This window comes from Acanthaster planci, linkage group LG04, assembly GCF_054643075.1.
Source record: "Acanthaster planci isolate LZ-2023a linkage group LG04, COTS_SCS, whole genome shotgun sequence".
Taxonomy (NCBI): Eukaryota; Metazoa; Echinodermata; class Asteroidea; order Valvatida; family Acanthasteridae; genus Acanthaster; species Acanthaster planci.
Window position 1 is genome coordinate 7,790,503 of NC_141780.1, and position 20,562 is coordinate 7,811,064.

The 20,562-nt window shown below is 41.8% G+C and overlaps 2 protein-coding genes across 3 annotated transcripts in view; both read left to right on the forward strand.

The window, feature by feature from the left end:
- The window catches only part of LOC110989604 (uncharacterized), a 31,383-nt gene extending 25,039 nt beyond the window's left edge, over window positions 1–6,344 (forward strand). For both annotated transcript variants that reach the window (XM_022254114.2, XM_022254113.2), the window contains 2 exons: window positions 221–394; window positions 1,254–6,344. In XM_022254114.2, coding sequence (XP_022109806.2) covers window positions 221–394; window positions 1,254–1,594 — 515 coding nt within the window. In that variant the 3' untranslated portion in view covers window positions 1,595–6,344. The remainder of the gene's footprint in view (window positions 1–220; window positions 395–1,253) is intronic.
- Window positions 6,345–13,993: 7,649 nt separating this feature from the next.
- LOC110989605 (galanin receptor 2a-like) lies at window positions 13,994–17,579 on the forward strand. The gene has a single exon (XM_022254115.2). The coding sequence runs from the start codon at window positions 14,274–14,276 to the stop codon at window positions 15,345–15,347; it is 1,074 nt and encodes a 357-aa protein (XP_022109807.2). The 5' UTR covers window positions 13,994–14,273; the 3' UTR covers window positions 15,348–17,579.
- Window positions 17,580–20,562: the final 2,983 nt, after the last annotated feature.

Consider the following 20,562-nt stretch of genomic DNA (forward strand, 5'->3'; position numbering starts at 1 on the left):
TTGTATCAGTTGAATGACATCAAGTTTCTGCTGTTTGTGGTGCATAACATACATGTAGCACATGTGGCTGCTGTGTCTTTCCTGCGACTCTGCTCAGAGCGTGAAAGGCTTTAATAGTAAATGCTTTTTGCGTGGTTGGCACCTTGCTGACTTCTGACTAAACAGTCAGCCGTCTGACAAGCAATGTACAACCCTAGCGTTTCCATTTACTGCATTGCAGACAACTCCACCAACACCGACTACACGGACCTGCAGCACACCAGCATCATGATCGGTGCATTTGTGGGCGCCGTCTGCCTCCTGTCCGTCTGCTGGCTCATAGCGATGGCTCGCAAGCGGCAGTCCGACGAGCCCACCGGCCGAGTTCAGCGAATAGTCAGTGTGCACAGCAGAGGTAAGGCCTTTGCTTTTAACTCCGCAAATATTGATCAACTGTGTACCGTCTCCAAATACTGTATTTTGGGATTTACATTGCTCAGTACGACACATCAAGTTTAGAAGTTAGGCATTGTCTGAATCTTGATTGAAACAGAAGTTGTCGCTGCCTGTGTACATAGGCATTAATATATGTACACTGTATTATCTCAGTGATCAGTAATTGAATTCCACCATTTCCTTGTACATGTGCGCACATGTTACCAACAGGATGAGTTTAAACTCGCCAACACTCTTCACAGTGTTAGGGCTGATTTGGGGAATTCTCTGATGTGTCATAAAATGATTAAATGCATGTAGGTATTAAACAAAGATGACCCCAGGACTGACTGTTCCACTTAAAGCATCCAAGTACATGTAACCTCTTGTCTGAAAATTGGCTCTAAAATCGTCTTACCTCCTGACTTCTTGCATGACTTTGCATTTGTAATGTGTCTTCTGCCTAAAGACAAGTTTTGCTGGGCCGCATATACCTGTAGACAAATAGTTTAGAGACAGGAGAAAAATCCACCCATGGAAATGGTAAAGAAGGAATATCCTAAAGAACTGTCTTTCAAACAGTGAGACCCTGGAACATGTGTTCACAAAAAGAAAAGAGAAAAGGAGATGAAAGGTGCCAGTTTCCAACAAACAATGCCATGGAATCAACCTCTTCCCCCCTTCCTCAGTTGATGATTTGTTAGTCTTCAGCTGTCAAGTGTTTTGTCCCTCCCCCTTGTGCTGTGCCGTTGCTCTGGCAACACTCATGCTGACAGAGTGTCTGCAGAGATTTGTTTGTTCAGATGGGCTTTTCAGTTTTTTGGATCTGCCTTAAACAGATGAAAGAGGGATGCGTCCGTCAGTGACGGCTGCCGGGGCCATTGACCTACCACCAAACTACTCTGACTGCGTGTTTGACGAATCCGACACCATGCCTGCTGGTAAGCGGAGCACCGTGCCCGCTGTAATCACAGAGGAAAATGAAGATGAACCCGACGGGGAAGTGTTTGCCACGGAGGAAGGGGAAGGCCCGCCCATGAGCCCACCCCCGACCTACGAGTCTGTGGCGCTGAGCGAAGACGAAGACGGTATCACATTTGAGGTCCAAAGCTTACCAGACGTCGTCAGCCAAGACAGACTTCCTCACAGACAGACTTCACAGATTGACACAGTCGTCTGACCCCAGTAAGGCTTTTTTTAGTTGTAAATGGAGATGTAACTTTACTTTGGCTGTTAACAAGATACAGGTTTTGATGGATGGGCGTTACTCCCTTTATAAGATTTTCTTTTTTTTTGCTTCCTGAGTTGTAACCCTTTGTCTTGATTGTAGAAAATGTGAAATACCTCCCTGTTGTAATGTGTACAGATTATGTTGGCAAAGAAGTCAATGTATACATTGAAACTGAAGGCGGAGGAGATTTTGTAACATTTTTACTGATGCCTTCAATTGTTTTGATATTGTCACCATATTTGAACAAGTTGTACCGTAAATAGATTTCAGTTACTGCGATTGACTCGTAAAGTTTTCCCTAACCTGCTTGTTTTGTTCAGTGTGAGAAATCCTTGATATGTGGTATAATAATCCACATGACATGGAGTACTGTGCTTTGACCCTAACCATGCTGAACCCAACAAGGTTATGCATTAAGTTGGGCTCATTCTTCTCCTGTTTGTTGATGTAATCCTTCCTTTCACACATAGATGACCCTGGAGTTGGCCAAGTGAGGTCAGTCACATGTAATGAGATGGGCCACCTCAAGTAATACAGGCGATACACAATGTAGAGTGCCATCAAGATGTTGCCATGGAGAGGCCGTTTTGTTTTTTTCAAGATTATGGTTGGCAAAAACATGGGTGACTTACCACAACTTGCATGAAGAGCATATAGACAAATAGTTTGATAGTTAAGGGTATTCCTTCTAAGAGAAAGAAGAAAGAAGTTGTAAACCATTTTCCACAATGCACTGCGAAAAACGGCCTCTTTTTGGCAACCTCTAGGTGGCGCATTGTACCACGAATCAATCTGTCAATTTCCATTGATCTCCCAGCCAACGTTTGAGGTCAGCATTGGACAAGTCCATGTACTTTACCTTTGAAATAAATGTCAGAGAGTGGCCCCATTGTAAACAGAATGAACTTTTCCAATCAGCCCTAATGTTATCTAATTGCATTTTTGACACTAACCAGATATCAAACAAACATGTCAGAAGGGGTAATTACTGTCTGGTGACATAGGCACTGTGGCATGTGAATATGTGGTGGTGTACAGCTTCATTAGCACCCAATGTGTTTGTATTGACTGCTGATGTTTATTAAGAGACCATTCCTGATGGGTCATCTTGAAATCTTAGCTGTTCATTTCTGAAAGGGAAACTTGAACATTCCCGTTCTTTGGTCTCCTATTGCTCAGTTCTACAATTCCACTCATTCATAAATGTCCACCTTGCAAATTACAATATTGTTTTGAAATTAGAGGAACCTTCATCAAAACTACAGACCAACCATTTTCAAGCTAACCCCGCATGTACCTTTAAGCCCAAAATTATTCACACCCTTGGAAAAAAAATGTGGCAGTTTTTTTTGTTAGAACATTTAAACCAGACTGATGGTCAACCCAGGCACACAAAAACAGCATCTCCATTGCAGAAGCTCACCTGGGCACAGATCTAAGCTTTCAGTTGCTACGTCTATGGTTATTTGCTTGTAAGTTCTATGTTACAGTACCTAAATTTGGAATGAGTAGGAATAAGGTTGGGCTAAAGTGGATATGTTGATTCGATAGCCACTGCTCTCATAGGAGGATTTTATCTTCTAGCAAGGAATTTGAAAAGACAAAATTATAAGGACATGTGTTCCCACATTAGTGTAGTTACGTTTCAGGAAAAAAAAAACCAACAGACACAGTTAGCATAGTATAAACGTTTTAACTACATGGAGTAACAGCTACTTGTGAATAGGTGGTCCGTCATGAATGAATTTGCATAGTGTGCCAATGGACCAAAACATTTGATCCTTCTTATTCAGTGTCCCATTTCCTGTACCCTGACTTGCAGTATTTGTGAAATATGGGCTGGTTTATTGATTGAAATGCCATGTTTTTGTCTGATCTGTGATGGTGTTTCTGAGGTTGGCGCTTTTCAGTGTTGTGATTTGGGTGTCAGTTTTTTTATACCATTGTCGATTGTTTTTGTAAATTTTGATATCTTGTGGACAATTTTGTAAAGCACCATTGAGGCTAAGAAATCAGTTTGGATTGATTCACAATATTTACTTGAACCGGTAGGTGACATTCATTAGGTAGTTTTGTGCACACCGGAGGGTGAACATGCTGAAGTTTTCACCAAAGCACAATTCTTCCACGGGCATAAAGGGCCTTTGAAGGGTATTTTGGACCAAAACAATCACCATTCCACCAGTCGAGTTTACCGTTCTAAATAAGGGAGATGACTTGTCAACATGGGCAGATCGGCAATAATGCCTTCAGCAGATTAGTAATCTGGGATCGTTCCAACATTGGAATAAAAACTCAGTTTGTCGCCCAAGGATGTACATGCGACGGTACTGTGTGATGATACCAAACTGCAGCACATTGCATTGAACATGTAGGACCCAGCTGCACCTTTGAAAGGATCTGATCTCAGGACCTTACATCTGGAATTCAAATGAACCTCATGTCATCCGTTAACATTTAGACACTGAAACATTGTTATCGAGGTAGTGGACCTCTGCTTACATGTACACGTATATGTACATGTGCACGCTTGCTTCTAGCAGGAGGAAAATTAGTTGCATGTGCCAGCAGGATGCCATACAAATGGATCAGAGCATGTGCAGTACATCCTTATCAACACAGTTACTACACTGTGTCACAACATGTAATGTACACTACACACATGCGTGTGTATGTGTAACTAAGTCTTACAGTAGCGTATGTCATAAATGTGCTGTATGAACTCCATGCATGAGTGCGCCCTCGCTGTTGACAATTTTAACACCTTGGCATATGGACATGCGCAATTAAGCTCCCACTAGGAATGTTGTTGTAGGATGACAAAGGCTTCTTCTCTTAATCACTCATGGAAGCCACACCCTTTGATCAAGGAGGGATTTTTAGCTGCATTGCATTCAGGTTAGGCCCACTAGTGTCCAGTGACTTTTTTCAATCAACTAAGCATTCTCTGTACAAGTACGATTTTGATTTTTCAAACAGCGTATTTTGGGGGGGAGGGGCCATTATTTTTCATGCTAAGTACAACCAACTGTAATAGAAAAACATGCTCTGAGTTCTTTGGCTGAAGCATAAACATCCAACAGCAGCCCTTTTCTATTCATCCTCCATTCCTTGCGGGAGAACGTTGTAGAATTTATCCACCATTCTCTTTCCCTAACTAAAAGGCAGCCTCTATTTTTATGAAATGGTTTTTCGATAAAGGGAAAAGAATAATCACTGCGTAGGTTGATCAATCGTGCGACCAAATATATTTGCGGGCTTCAAATGGTTGGATATCTTTTTTCCCTCCCTGTATGCCCCCGTGCAGAGTTTTATATTTGTATAAGTTTTATTTGATGTATTTAGGGGTTTTGATGCTCCACTGCAAGGAATATTGTTGATACATGTATATGTCCGAATTGTGTACATAATGTTTGCATCTATTTTGATAGTAAAATGTATATTTCTGCCAATTTTCCACACTTATTAATTCAAAAATTGGTCATATGAAAGATACCTTGTTGTTACTAAACACAGCTTGGCCAATTTTATATTTTGCCGAGGAGTCGGTATTTTTGTAGTTGGTGCCATACGTGCACTGATTTATACGTGAGACTGAAATGTGTTTGAAACAATTTGGTATGTTGGCAGCAGGAGGTCTGGTTGGTCTGCTGTAAAAAATCGATTGTACTCATAGTTTGCACGGTTTGTGTTAACGTGCATTATCATTTCACCAGACTGAATCTTTCAGTAACTTCCACCTGAAATGGAGACCTTTCCATTTCCACTAGATGCAACCTAGCCCCCAAGTGCAAAGTGCCTTTCACACCCAACTCTCCCAGAAAATCAACCGGGTAAAAAGCAAAGATCGTATTTTCGCGGCGCTATACGATCTTTGGTAAAAAGCCACCATTGCTTGACAAGGAGCTAGATAAGCTTGTTGAATGAGTATGAGGAATATGCCATTGGAAGCCTACAGCGAGTATGAAGGGTAACGACTTAATGCTGCCTGTGAATGGAAGCTTATAAATGAAGTAGTCCTTTTTACACATTTCAGTACTTGATTGTTTTGGTAGCGCAACACGGTCATTTTCATTTGAGACTTGGGCCTTTAATAATAATTTCACCCACCCTCAGCTCAACGGAAGGTGATGATGTATTCCAAGCGATTAAATGACCAAAAATAAAATTCACTAAAAAGCCTCCGTAGGTTCATTAATAATTCTCGCCGACTTTTTATTCCAAATAACAGGAGCAGGAATCTCAAATTGTGCATCACTAGACTTTATTCACAGAGCGCTTAGCATTCTGTGAATGACAGTTACCTCTTGATCTTGTATCTTCACCGTGCAAAAGTTACAGGCATATGTGGGTGGCATTTAGAATTATTTCCCAGTATAAATTTCCGAAGGGGGACGGCATTAACGGCGACCCTTCCCTCGAAAAGGAGCCAAAACAGAATTGTAATAATATGGCCCCCCTCAAAAAAAATGGTTGTGGATATGCCTCAGAGAGCAGGTATATAACAGGTGCTACACTGTGTGTTCTTAGGAGAAATTGTAGCTTGAACCAAAAATGTAAACATTATAAAATCTGAACCACGTTTAATTGTTCTCATGCCTTGGTGGTGATGTTGACAGTTTCTATGAAACGAATTTGAATTATGTATTATGCTGATTTTTATATTTGTGAAATGAAAATAAAAACTCAAAGACATCAACTGTTTTTGTCTCAACCCTGTAAATTGTTTGCAGTGTTCATAAACAGTGTGCTGTGCAGAAAGTCACGTCCTCGACACCAGCGGTTTCAAATATAGACGGTTCCTCACGGTTTAGACAACAAAAGATGGGTTGCAACCGCTGTTAGAAGTTTAACTCTTGCATCGCTGGTTTGCGCTCTATTGTTTCTGCAATTAATTGTTCCATAAAAGAATATGAAAAAAAATAATATGCAGTGCCGTGTCTTTTGGAATGTTTTCAGAAAACGAAAGGTGAATGAGCAAGTCAGGAATAAGGAAGTATTTTCACTTCCTGGCATGTCAAGGGAAAGAGACTTTTTATATTAACACGCTGTGGAAATCCGACTTGAACGAAGGCTATAATCGTTACTCTGACGGATTGGTTTTCTTAAGGGAAGTGAAGTCCTTCGGTGAGGTCCGACATTCCAACAGGGGACTCTTCCACGTATCACGGCTAGGCATGAAGATTAGTCTTCTCTTAAGAATATTTTTCCCATAGGAAAGTACATGGTTTATCCTCAGACTTGTGCAATAAAAAAAACAATCATCCTGGAGCCAACGAGGGCCATCCCCGAGCAGAGTTTTTGTTTGTTTGTGGAGAACAATGAGGAGAAGCGGCGACTGATGAGCGATTTTTTCACTTCCCTTCCCTCCCCACTGAATCTTGTCTCACCCCTCAGAAAGGCCACCGTAAAGAAATGTCCAAATTTGGCCCCAACCTCCATTTTTTGCCCAACCTCAACGATTTCAGGTCCACCCCTCCCTATTCAGGCCTGAGCCACCAAAGTGACACCAATCAATGGCCTGGCAATTGACACGCATGCATCATTTTCAACTCTCAGCTAGCTAGAAGGCCACGCACAACCAGGCCACACCAGCTCAACTTTCACACATTCCTGGAAGAGAATTCGATTCTTTTCATTACTTATCCGAAATCAAGTGCGAATGTGGCCTTACCCTTTCATTACCACAAAGTGCTTTAGAAAAGCCTCACGCTAGGACTTTCAAAGGGTCTACATTTTTACTTTGAACTCATTGTGTCGTTTCTGACCTGATTACCTCATTAACCTATTATAGACGGCAAAATTGGCAATACAGTTATTGATCAAATGCATGATTCGTTCTGACCTGGAGTGAATCGCACCTCGTGAGCGTGGACAACACGCACAACTTGACATACAAAAGTTCGTACAGGTTTGAAGTGTGAACGGGAGTCACAGTTTTAGTAAACAAACTGTACAGCGCCAGCTGAAATGTAATTCGAGCTTCGCGATAGCATCAATTTGGGCCAACTGGACCGGTACAGTGCTAAAGTAGGAAGTTTGAGGTTTTGACATTTCTGAGTTACAAGTACACGTAAGCTAATTTTTTTTTATTTTAGGATTTCTATTTAATTTTTTTGGAAGTTATGTATGACAGTGGAAGTTGTGTACAGAAGACTCATGTGGATGAGCCGCAGTTGGAGTAGCCGCCAGTAGGAATTATTAATAGCGCCCTCTCGTAACCCGCAATGTGCCGTTTTGCTTTCGTTGGCATATTGAGATCGCGGTCGGATGTGTTGTAAATATGATAAAAGTTCCGAGGAAAAGATTAGCACATTCTATGATTTTAAGTGACACCCGTGATTTTGGTTTGGATTTTGACCAGCACTGTAATATGTGTCCCTGTTATCAATTCCATATTATCAACACCATGTCACTGCTATTTTACGGCAAAAGAGCCTCACAAAATGTGAAAACAATAAAATTAAAAAAAATTAATTGTAGTAACATGAATTGAATTATGAGGAAATGATACCAGCAAAGTGAGAAAATTCCCAATTTTTCTTTTTTTTATATGGGATTCCGACTGACTCCCTTCTATCGCGATTATCTCATTTAGTCGATCGGTGGTTAAATGACTTTGAAATAAAGGCACATTCCCAGTATTTATTGTAAGTAGGCCCAAATCATAGAACCCGTCTCTACCCCTTGCTTCTAAACGTCGTGCAAACCGTTCTCATGATTTCTTTATTAACTTTGTGATAACTTTATGTCTTTACAACTATAAAGTTGCACCTAAATTACGTGTAGTGCCATGACGAGTCCACTTAGGAAAACAATAAAGTCAGGGCATTGTGCCCCGCACTCTGGATAATGACACTGCTCTGCCTGCCCATTGCTTAGTGTCCCCAGCCCATAATGTCAATTCTACGCTGCCTTCTCATTCTGAGGAAGGAAAATAACATTGGAAACAAAAGGCAAAATGACTGATAATTATGGCAGGGATACATCTACATAGAAATTGAAATTTCCATTTTTGAAATAGTAAGAGTTTTGTTATTCCTTGCAATCCTGTATTGGATTTGGTATTGACCTTTCAAGAATAATTTCAAACCAATGGAGGAAGGGCTTTGATTAAGCTAGAAATTTACACCTGTGAATACCAATTTATTTATTTATTGGTACGTCACTCTAGTTACATGCCATTCTCATCATTGTACGAATAAGGAAAAGATCAACAGCGAGGCTGTATACACGACGCGCCGAGCATGAGTCATGCACAAAAACGAAGAATCGCTAAGCTCTATGTAGGGGTTGTAAACCGCAGAAAGATGGTTGGGGTAAATATCCCCCACCTTTTGACGTACGAAAGATAGGCTGTTGGACCATGCCCCTACCCATAGCAAAAGGGCAGGTTTTGAGGTATTTTTTTCGAACTTAACCACAACCAAACTGTATTCGATAGCACTGAAAAATGGGGGAAAATACAACAGCTTTGCATTTACCCTTTTGATGTAAGGAGAGGGATGTTGCTATGCACATTATAAAGCTGTACATCTTTATCGTGATTAGCGCCCTCAGTGTCATGCGGTGTCCAGAAGCCCCCGTCCCCCGTTCGAATTTTCACAGCCAGACACTTTTTGACTGTAATCATTTCCTATCCCCTACATAGTTCCCAGAACATATTTAGGCCATTGGTTTCTATCATATTCGTTTTATTTTTGTTGCTGCTAATGCCACTTCCGGGGAGGGTCGTCCAACGGGTGGGGATACCGGTACTTTCCAAAGAAAATATGAGCTTCGCTTTAGCTTCAGTAGTGAATCAGAATGAACGAATTTTTGAAAAAAAGGGATTTTTAACTGCCGAACTGTTTCTCACGGTGTCCCCTTATTGTAGGGGCTCATTACAGCAAACACCAAACTGCTCAATTATGGTGCCTTTAAGGCTGTGTCGATGTCCGATACAACAGTTACTGGCTATGGCTCCATGAAACGCAAGTAATCGTATTCCCGAGGGAGCCACAGCCGTTAGTTTCCTCAGGCGCACTCGTTAGTCAGCCACGACGTGTGGAAGGTCTGAGGTAAACATAATGCAAGTTGTTCCCCCTTTTTGAGTTGAGAATCCCGATGACGAACAGAGCACACTCAAAACGACGAGTTGAAACAACTCGTCCATTTCAAAAGCGAGAGTATAGTTTCCAGGGCTTCAACGAAAACATTTGATACTTTATTTGATTGCGAAGTGTTACTTAAGTGGCATTTTTTTCACTAGAAAGGGCATGGGAAGAATTTGTTCGTTTAGGAGGAGGGGTGTGGAGGGAATATGGTATCAATAGTATTTCCAACTTTGCTCACCCATAGGTGCGTATAAGCCATACGTGCATGGCAAACCGTATATGTACTTTACCGGTAATGTATACACACACCTGATAACGTCTGATTCACTGCTGTAGTTAACCATATCGTGACGAACGAAGGGTTTGTCTAATTAGCGTAGGCCTATGCTGTTTCGCAATCAGCGTTTTCAGAAAGCAGACGCTTGGGCTAAACTGTATTGAGCGTGCCAAGAACCTGATTTGCAGTTGATGGACGAACTCTGAAAACCGGACATTGGATATCATGTAGCGATCGCGTCAGAGAGCAGCATGATGGGGAATTGGCTTTCCTTTGAATTCACCGCGCATCATTTGACGGAGAAATTGAGCGTTTAATAAGAATGAGTGGATTCAATTTTGCTTGTTTGAGGCTCCACTCGGTTAATAATGCACATTAACACGATGTTGATCTTACGAATGAATATAGCACGTTGATCCGGGTTTTCTGAGTCAGCCTCCTTTCTGTTTAGGGAACAGTAGAGCCCTGTATTTCGGGAATTTGATTTGGCCCCAGCGGAGAGCAGTTGTTAACTAGTTGATTAGATATCTGTTCTGTGCAAACGAAGTCAGCGTGAAGACATGTTTCCCCTTGGGGACCTAAATACATGAAATAAGTGTCGACGCGTGACGTGCCAATCATCCCAATTCCGCTCTCTGCACCACTTGTCCTTTCAATATCAAACCAGTCCGTTAATCAGTAATTGAAACAAACGATGCCTGTTCGTCTGGAACGAGTCCATCTTACCCCAGTAAACAAAGCAAGGAAGGGGATTCAATTCATGAATAATTAGCATTCGCTTTGATTACTTTGATGATGATAATGTAATATCATAGCAAAAGTAACATGATCAACAACACAAATATCACCAAAGGATGTCTAAGCTTTTTCACTGAATAATTATTGGCGGGGCGAGTACACTGAAATCAACTGTATTAAAATCAGCTACCCAAACCCATTGCTTAACAAGTTATTCCACACAAAAGGTTAACAAGTTGAGCTACTTTCAAATGGTACCCACTCTTCATTCTTCCAATGGTGCTCGCTATTAAAAAGAAATATTTTCCTACGTATTAAATTGCTGATCCACAACGCTGGCTCTACGGTCTTCATCTAGCTGCTTCATGCAGTTTCCATAGCCTCGTGTGTTACTTTGAGCTGTAGCAAAGTAACTCACACACGGCCCTACTCTAAAGAGGATTTCAGCCGTTGTAAACCTTACGTCACATGTGAATACTGTTGAACTACCGGGTTTCTTTGCCACTATCTTGCGCTCCAAGGGTGAGAAGATTATCATCTGGACTGCTGTAGTAAAAGACCTGAAGTGAAGTAAGTAGGCCTACAGCCCGGAAACAGCAAGACACTTGACAGGTTGATATCTACCGGCAATACCAACCTTACATCTGTTGAGGGGTCGACAGAAGGGCACACTTTCGCTTTTAAGGCTCTGTGCCATCTACCATTGCTTTGGTAGCAGAATTATTGCACTTGTGGCTTAGCGCGTAAGGAAAATAAAAAAATTCAATAAAAATGACCCCCCTCCAAACAAAAACCACTCAGCACGAAGCGAACAAATCCCCGAACCTCAAGCTTTGCCCATGTACAGTCAACGTCCTGGATGTCAACGACACCAGTGCTGACAATAATATTTCCATAAATATTCCTTTGTCTTCAATGCACACTGCTTCAGAAAAGCCCAAGGTCGATTAAACCTCGGTCAAGGTATTTGCCGATAGTGTCCATGACGGTATAGCCAATCAAATCTATTTTGCCGTGCGCTTGCTATGGTTATGCACTAAAAGTCATTATAATTGAAAAAAAAAAGATTGCAAATCAGATTGGGCCCATCCCGAACTGACGTGTGCATTTATCGGTAGCCCTTGAGGTCACTCTTAGCGATTGTTTTTTTTTTTCGTATTGCACAGCAATCCTGCCGTATAGCGGTCAGTCTGACGCTCCAACTCTCACTGAAGAAATGTTTTTAATTAAATATATAATATCAGTGCTCTCCTGTGGAGCAGAAACTTGGAGAACTAAGCGGTCGGGGAAAGAGCTGAGAGTTACAGAGAGGGTAATAGAAAGAATCTTCAAGACTGTTGCTACAAAGATGGGCAGAGTCGGTGACAAAGACCTGCGAAAGAAAACAAAAGTGCATGATACCCTACAGGAAATACAGTTAAAGCAGTGGAGGGGGAATGGCCATCTTGCCAGGAGAATCAATGGCGGACGAATCAAGAAGCTAACAGACTCTAGACTCCTAGGTCTTATTTCTAGAGGAAGAGGCAGGCAAAGCTAGAGATGGATGGATGACATCAGAGAATTGGGCTGCGTTACATGGAAGAGAACAGTACGGCACAGATTGAAATGGAAAATTGATGAAAAGGTCTTCCTTTAGCAGTGGTGCACGACAGGCTGAGAAGACCATCATGGTCGAATGAAACCACTTCGTTTGGTTTGCAACACAAGCTTCTCTCTGTGTATTTTTCTAGTGATTCAGCAAAACACCAAAACGATCAGTCAAAACCTCCCCCTTGAGAAATAATTTGCGCCCAATTCCCGTCTGAGTGTTCAGTGTTAAAGTTAGCGATGCAGCAATTTAGAAAAACCAATCCCGTCAGTTCGTGGTGAGGGAGTACAGCCCCCTCCCCGCGCTGAGGTGAGAGAACCACAAAAAGAGCCGAATGTCAATTGTAATTGTGTGTAAGAAGTCTTGTTTCGTACATTATGACCACGACACCAATTAGGCCTAGGTGATTCTTAAAAGCTCGCAGTGAGATATTGCTTCTGTGCAAGAAGCCAGCAAATTGAATTTCTACTTCCAAGGCTTTTAGAATTAAGCGAGGTATGAACCCTTCTGAAAATAAATCCATTTTGTGAATGTCCATGACGCGTGCGCACAAAGGGCACGGTGGCGGCAAGTCCACTGACAAAATGCACGAGGTGGTGAAAAGCGGTCTTCTCACTCAAGATTTTTATGCAAGTATGCGCGTAAATGACCATGTTCGGCAAGCGTGCGCTAAAATTAAAAACGTACAGGGGTAAAAACTTTAAGGGGCGTGTTCTCTCAGATTCTCCGAGTTTTTTCGTTGTTGTCTTAAGGTAACACACTTGTAGATATAGATGTAGCTTTCAGGTCTAAGAATTTCACAATATATAAAATACAGAATCAAAAATTTGCTTTCGCCCAAGGTGCACAGAGGTCAAACGCAATTAACAGGACTCCCTGCTGGGTCCCATCCTATGTGAAGGATTTATAATGAAAATTCTATCACTTTATTGTGAGGGTTAATTTCTCGTCAATATTGACGTCATATATTAACAAAAGGGTTTTGAACACAACAAACACAGCAAATGGTTTGAAACATTTAATAAAAACACTGTAGGCTTTCATTGTTATGTTAGAAATTGCGCACACTATTTTACCGATAGGCAAATTACAGAAACACATTTCGCAGCTCTGTTAAGATTTACATTTGCGATTAGATTTAGAATGTAAACCCTGGAACATACACCACATTACAAATTAACACTGAAAATATTCGATGCAGGCTTTTGACAAGAATTTAACACTCAGAAACGACAAGTTCCCCTTGTTATACTGACAAGATATTGGCAAAGAGTGCCACAAGACCTTGACAAGAATACACACCAAACATTCCAAAGCAGATTGTTACATGCATCTTGTAGACGCTCTACCAAATAATTTCTGAAACTCCGTTAAAAACAACGGTATTGATTCTGGTGGTTTTTTTTCTACATTCAGACTTGGAAGAATTTCACAAAACTGAAATATGCGCAATTCCTTTTTCCAATCAATGCATCTACTTTATAGCTCACTAATGCGCATGCACGCATAACAAATTTAATTTATAAGCAGTTTGGGGGCGGGTCCATCTTCCTGGATGCCCGCGCACTCTTCTAGGAAGAGTACAGAGGCGTGATCGGTCACCGTGGGTGTTACTGACGTTCAAAGGGAGACAGTTAGTGGCTGTTGTGCCCAGTTTTTCGATTCATGAATGACGACACGCAGCGGTGACTCAAAATATTGCCGGACTGGATGGAGATAAGTGTGATAGGGATAAAAAATGTGTGAGACTTCCCATCCGGAGCAAAAGAGAATCGTTTCTATGAAGACTCTGACTGATTAACTAGCTCCCTTTTCCTCTATAATCTGACTTCTTTGCGCCGATTTTTTCCGTCGATAAACACAAACCGTTTGTGAAACGATTTTGATCAAGCAAGTTGACGAAGAGCTACAAACACCGACAGCCTGAACATGGAGTCCACAGTTGAAAATGGGTCTAACTGTACTGATAATCTGGGAGCTGCCGGGACGGGATTAGATTCCACTCAGATCATTGGGGCTGCCGCAGGGCTTGCGGGGATCCTGGGCAACGGCTTGGTCTGCTTCGTTATGCTCAGGTATAGGTCAGCTTTCGGCTCCATCACCGATAAGCTCCTGTTCCACCAGTCCCTCGTGGACTTCTCACTGTCCACAGTGATGATGATAACCCGGCTTTACACCCCCTGGGGTGAGTTCTTCTGCCGTGTTCCACGTGGCTGGTTGTACTGGGGACTGGCCAACGTCTCCACCGCTAGCCTGATGCTCATCTGCTGTGACCGGTACGTGGCAGTCTGCTACCCAGTCAAATACCGTCAGTGGTTCTCCATCAAGCGCGTGAAGATCGGCCTGGTCTTCGTGTGGTCGCTACCGGTTCTCTGGCAGTCATATCTGGTCTTCGTCCACCTGCCTGAAGGCGCCTCTTGTGTAGCGACCTGGCCCAACGATACAGCCAGACTCAGCTTCGGTGTGGCCACATTTTGCTGGGAGTACGTCTTTCCTCTCTCGCTGATCATCATCACCTACAGCCAGACAATCCTGGCTCTTCGTAGGCGCCTGCGGGTGAAGGCAAACCAAGTAGCCAACAAGCCGTCGGCCGGCCACCGTAACACTGCCAACAAGGTGAAAGATCCCCTGCACACAGCCAAGGTAAAGCTGACCATAACCTTCCTAGTCGCTGCCATCTTCTTTGTCATCTGTTGGGGCCCCACGGAGTTCACCTGGCTCCTGTTCAATTTCGGGGTTGTGCCAAGGTCCTACTACGCCTCCCTGTGGCACCTGGGTGTGGAGACGCCCCTCTTGTGTATCAACACCTGCGTAAATCCTTTCATCTACTGTGTAACTTACACCCGTTTTCGCCGGCACCTGATCAATGCTTTTTGTAGCAGATGCAAATCCAATAAAGTCGGTAATGCATTAGCCGAGGACATTACGGACAACAGCTCGGACCCTCTCCAGTCAACTACGAGGGGAAGAGGGCAAGCAACTGCAATCCAGGTGAACACCTAAAGAGAAGTCTTGTCCGATAGGCTACAATTCGTCTTGAGTTCTTGAGTGAACTACTAGAATCATGGAAGTAGAACTTATACTGTCATTGACTACATTGGTGCATGGGCATGTATTGGCGATTCTGCTGGGGATCGGTGAACTTGCCAACGCTACTATACGTCAATGACAGTGATAGCAAACATTGAAACACTTATTGATGCCATGAGATAGGTTAAGCTGGCATGCAGATTTGTTATGTCGTTGGAACAAGCACTAAGCAATTACGATTATCTTGACACACAAAAACGCTATTTTAAACTTAAGTTGTCCATTAAGTTGTTTGGTCTATTTCTCAGTGTTATTTAAAAGACCACTATATTAATTAACTGTGAACTTCATTCCAAATGGCAATGTTTAATGACACCTAATTTTCGTTTTCGACGTCACTGTGATATCTTCTTATTTTTATAAAAGTTATGACATACAGGCATTTCTTGAAACCATCCATCGTCTCAAAACATCAATAATGTAATTAGGCCTAAAGTAAAGGGACACACATTGAAGCACTTACATTATATATATACAGTCGACAGCCACAAATAGCGTTCCTCTTTCGACCAACACGATGTTCTGATTTGCCAACTCGCACCTCATGTTCAAGAGATTTTTGAAAGCTCAGCATGGCCTCGATCTCAGATGAGATCATGACGCCGGCCAATGCTCAGTCGGTGGTGAAGGCTAAGGATGCGCATAATCAGTAACTTGACAAGTGGGGGGTGATTATTTTGGTGAACCCCCCCCAAAAAAAAATAAGTGGCGGATGTATCCCCCCAATTCCCCGGGATCTCCGGCCATAAATGTAAGGAAAGTGAGACTACAGGAGTGAAATGTTGAATGGTATTACTTAACCTGTACAAGTAAATATCAAATGATTTGAAAGTATAAGGTCAAAGAAGTCGCCAACGAGAAGCTATTTAAGTACTGAAGAAACAAAGACCCCAGTTATATAAATTAGTTTTCCACAATATCGAAGTTTTTGAGGATTTGACGTTTAAAGTTTATATAGCCTTGGTTGTTCGACAGTTTTCACAATGTTTGTTTGCGTGGCCTGTAGCTGAACTGCTCAGACTCGTTTAAATGTACAGAAACACACAGGGTTTTTAAAGTTTTCATGGGATTGTTTCTGTTATGGAGTAAAGTTGGCAATATTACCTAAAAAACCTTCGGTAGAGTAAATCATATAATTATTTTTTAAAAGACTCAATACGGGTATAACAATCAATTCGAGAGTTTATTTTCGTTCGCAAGTTTTCTAATCCATGCGCTTCATCCCAATTGAATCAAACTGGGGTACCGTTTTTCGATACATGCATTCGGTCACTTTTTGTCATACAAATTTGACGTTTGGCATTTTTTTTTTCGTGAACAGGCACTCAGAAAGGCGTTTTTATCGTCTCTAGTTAAGTTTTTACCATATGTTTCAAAATGGAATGATCACAATCATGGTGATTAAAGCACACGGGGTCGGTGGCTCTTTTCGCTGAGGTGCACTCTTCCGCTGGCTTTCAGCCGAGGATACCTCAAAAATGCCAACAGTGTATGTTACCGTATAACGTGTGCTCTGATATTCTGGTGTCGGTTTGTAACATTATAACATGTAACATTCGTCTATAAAGTCTGTTTCAACGACTGCAGCCTTGTCATTATATAGTTATTTTTTCAAATGTTGCATTTCAGTAATATGGGTTACATTCTTACACTATAGGGATCGGCCCAAATTACAGATTGCATTTACTATGAGTCAAAAATCACCTCGCTGCGGTGAAAAATGTTTCCAATGCGGCGCAAAGATATCGCAGTTGCATCAATGATGCCCTTCAAGTCAGAGCGTCATCCCAGGCTGTATTTCAAGTACTCGATATTCCGCAAAAACTTATACAAGAGCTGCATGCAGTTTGACCTCGAATTTAGAAGTATATCAGAGGTTTCTCTTTGAGTGAATAGATCTTTCGGAATTATAACTATTGTTATTTGCACTAGTAAGCAGAATCTTCTATATTTTTCTGTTGATTGTATTTCGTGAAAATTTCATATTTACGTTTCAAAGCTACACTGCAAAAACTGTGTAGCTAGTAAGCACGGTTCTAAACACCCCCTGGCTGTCAGTTTGTAATTCATATGCTTAAATACTAAATGTGTGCAGAATATTGATTGATCTAGTGTTTAGCAATTAAAAATCGACGTATAGGAATTTGACGCGTAGGCCCTAATGTCTACCTTCTAATCATATTAACAAGAGTGACAGCAAGGCTGTGCTTAATTGCTAAATGCAGCTTTTAGATTGCCAATACCAATAATATCAGGTTTCACAAAGTTAGCGACAGAACAGCGCTTCATCCATGTTTGCCGATCAGCCGCGTTCGATCCAATGATGAGGACGAGTGGTTAACACACAATATTAGATGGTTCATTTTTGACAGCATTGCTGTCACGCCGTGCAACACTTGATATTTCTGCTTGGAGACTGTGAGCTTCAACTATCCTCGTTCACGGTAAAGGCAGACAAAATGAACCACTTGGAAACCTTTCTCCTGCTTACAATATCAGATTTACACCATACTCGGCCATTTTTAAAGACGAGTTGGTATGTCCAACTGGATTACTGTAAAGTAGGCCTACTACGTACCGCCGTTGAGATACCTCTGTGTTGGTTTGCTCCTAAACGTAATGGTAAAAAAACGGCAATTGAAAAATTAGCAATGGCAAATTTTTCAATTCTGTTTTCGCCTCATTAGTTTTTTCCTTTGATTTTTTATTTACAAAGTTTTATCCGACTTCCATTTTTGTTTCCAGTTCATTATCTGCAGGCGTGTGCCATAGTTCCACACTTTATCTTTCAGTTTCGAACAAAATGACAAGAGCAGAGATGCTGTAAGTCACAAATTCCAAGTGAAGTTAATCCACTATTCGCCCAAAGTGTTTCTTTTTCACATAGTGAAACACTGTCTTGGCAGGTTACGTTGTCATTAAAGATCTTCCTTCGTAGAGTAGATTAACGGCCAATGAAAGAAAAGGGGGAGGGATTGCGGCTTTTTTACCAAGCAGTCAAGAGCGGCCGACTTACGGACAGCAGAACGTCGGAATCTTTTGATTGATACAATCTGCAGAAGCTGTTTTATTTTTCTTTGATAAAAACGTTCGATTGTGGCGTCCTCTTCGTGCATGATCACACTGAGAGCCGCACCGCGGAAACAGGGCTGGGAAGGATTTCCTTAGTAAGTCTTTCAAAATATGCAAGCAAATTCATACAACAGAAAGCACATGTTACAGAAACAATTTTCAACCTTCCTCGGGGCTTATACGAATTTGAAAATGGCCGACTGAATGCGGATTAAATTAAATTTTGCATTTAAACACTAAGCACAGGAATCATACGTTCGTACATGGGGCATTCTTTATAACATGAATTCGAATGTGCCCGATATTAGAACGGGTTAAACTATATTAAGGTAAAAAATGTAAGTAAAAACGTAAAAAAATCCCCCTACATCTGCATATTTAAAATACAACAGAAAGTAATGACTAAGCATGACGTCTACTTATTAATGACGGCCGCATTTTACAATGACCACCATTTAGGACCGGATCTCCGATGGCCCCATCATCTTTCATCGTTTAGTGCACACGAGGTTTGTTTTTCAGAGCCACTGTCAGGCTTTTAGTAACTTGGGAATTGGATTCGCAATATTGCGAGTATAGCTGTCAAGAAAAGAAGTTCCGATCCACCACTCAAAATAAAATTAGTGACCAACGGAAATTCCGAATGAGAAAGTTTTCCTCTTGAAAAAAACATGACATGAACTTTGAACTCACCCCTGTCCCCAAATAGGGCAAGGGGAAAACATTTTGAAGTGAAATTTTGGCAATGTGGTCTTGGGTTCCACGCTGATAGAATTTGGACTAACCACATTTTCATTCACCAACTATACATGTGCCAAGATTCAAAACGTGCAAACAGAACACGGCGGAACTTTGAGTGAGCAATGGCCCAAAAATATGACTTCGGCAATGGGAAGGTACAAACAACAGCCACCTAAAATCACTGAGATGTCTCAATGTACGTCAATGTGAAGATGAATTACATTTTGTAGGTAGGTCTTACCCAGGGGACGAAGCCTGTTATAGTGTCATCTTACGTTGCAAGCGGATGTTTGCCATTATCACATCCACCAAACTGGGAGATCAGGCAGTGTACTGTACAGTTAATATTGAGACAATGATAGTGTGACTCCTGGTAAAAAAGTAACTCTATAGTGTAATTCGACCACCAGAATTAGAAGCCATTACTGCGGTGGCACAACGCGCTCGTGGACAGGTGGTACGCGCGCGTTACTTGCCTCTTCGACCAATAGGGTGTCGTGATTTGCCAAATGCACGCGCGCGTCAAACTGAAGAATGTGCGTGTAAGTGCGGTGCCACCGCAGTTATGGATTAGTCTATAGGACCCGATGCACGCAACTTTGCATGCAATAGACAGTGGTTTAACCCACTTTATACTGAAGTGCATACAGGACTGCACATTTTACGCCAGGGCTGTTGGGGCAACGTACCGGGAAAGTCTCCATCATTAGTAATCATGCGTACTAATTAGCTCTTTTAGATGATGTTCTTCAGTGTTATGAATCAGTGATAAAATAATTAACAATAGATTATCAGATTGGCAGACACAACGCTACTCAGTCCATACGGGAAGAAAAATTAAGATTAAATGCTCAGACTGGGTAATGAAAGAATTTTTGGAATGACGTCAAGACCATAAATTTTCAAATGAAATTTAATGTGCACAGGTGTGGGGGGAGCGGGTTAGCGTAGCGGTTGTTTCCTCGCTTTGCACCAATGAGGCCTGGGCTCGAGTCCTGGCTTGGCCCAGGCTTTAAGTGCATGTGGTTTCCAGTCCATACTCGCTCTCGCAGGTTTTCTCCAGGTACTCCAGTTTCCTCCTGCCTCTAAAACTGGACCTTCTTCCTAACTCAGTAATGTGATGCTGATTAATAAAGTGCATGAGTAAACGTACAGTTATTGGCGCAAATAGCCTGAGTTGCTGAAAGAGCCGTTAAAACAAAACAACAACAACAATGTGCACAGGTGTTAGACCTACAGCTGATAGAGAGGGAGAAGGCAGACCATAAGAAACGGGGGAAACGAGGAATATATGGTACGACATACATCGTGATTT

Bases quoted from the DNA above. Each gene is read 5' to 3' on its own strand.
- LOC110989605 (XM_022254115.2), top strand. From the start codon at position 14,274: ATGGAGTCCACAGTTGAAAATGGGTCTAACTGTACTGATAATCTGGGA.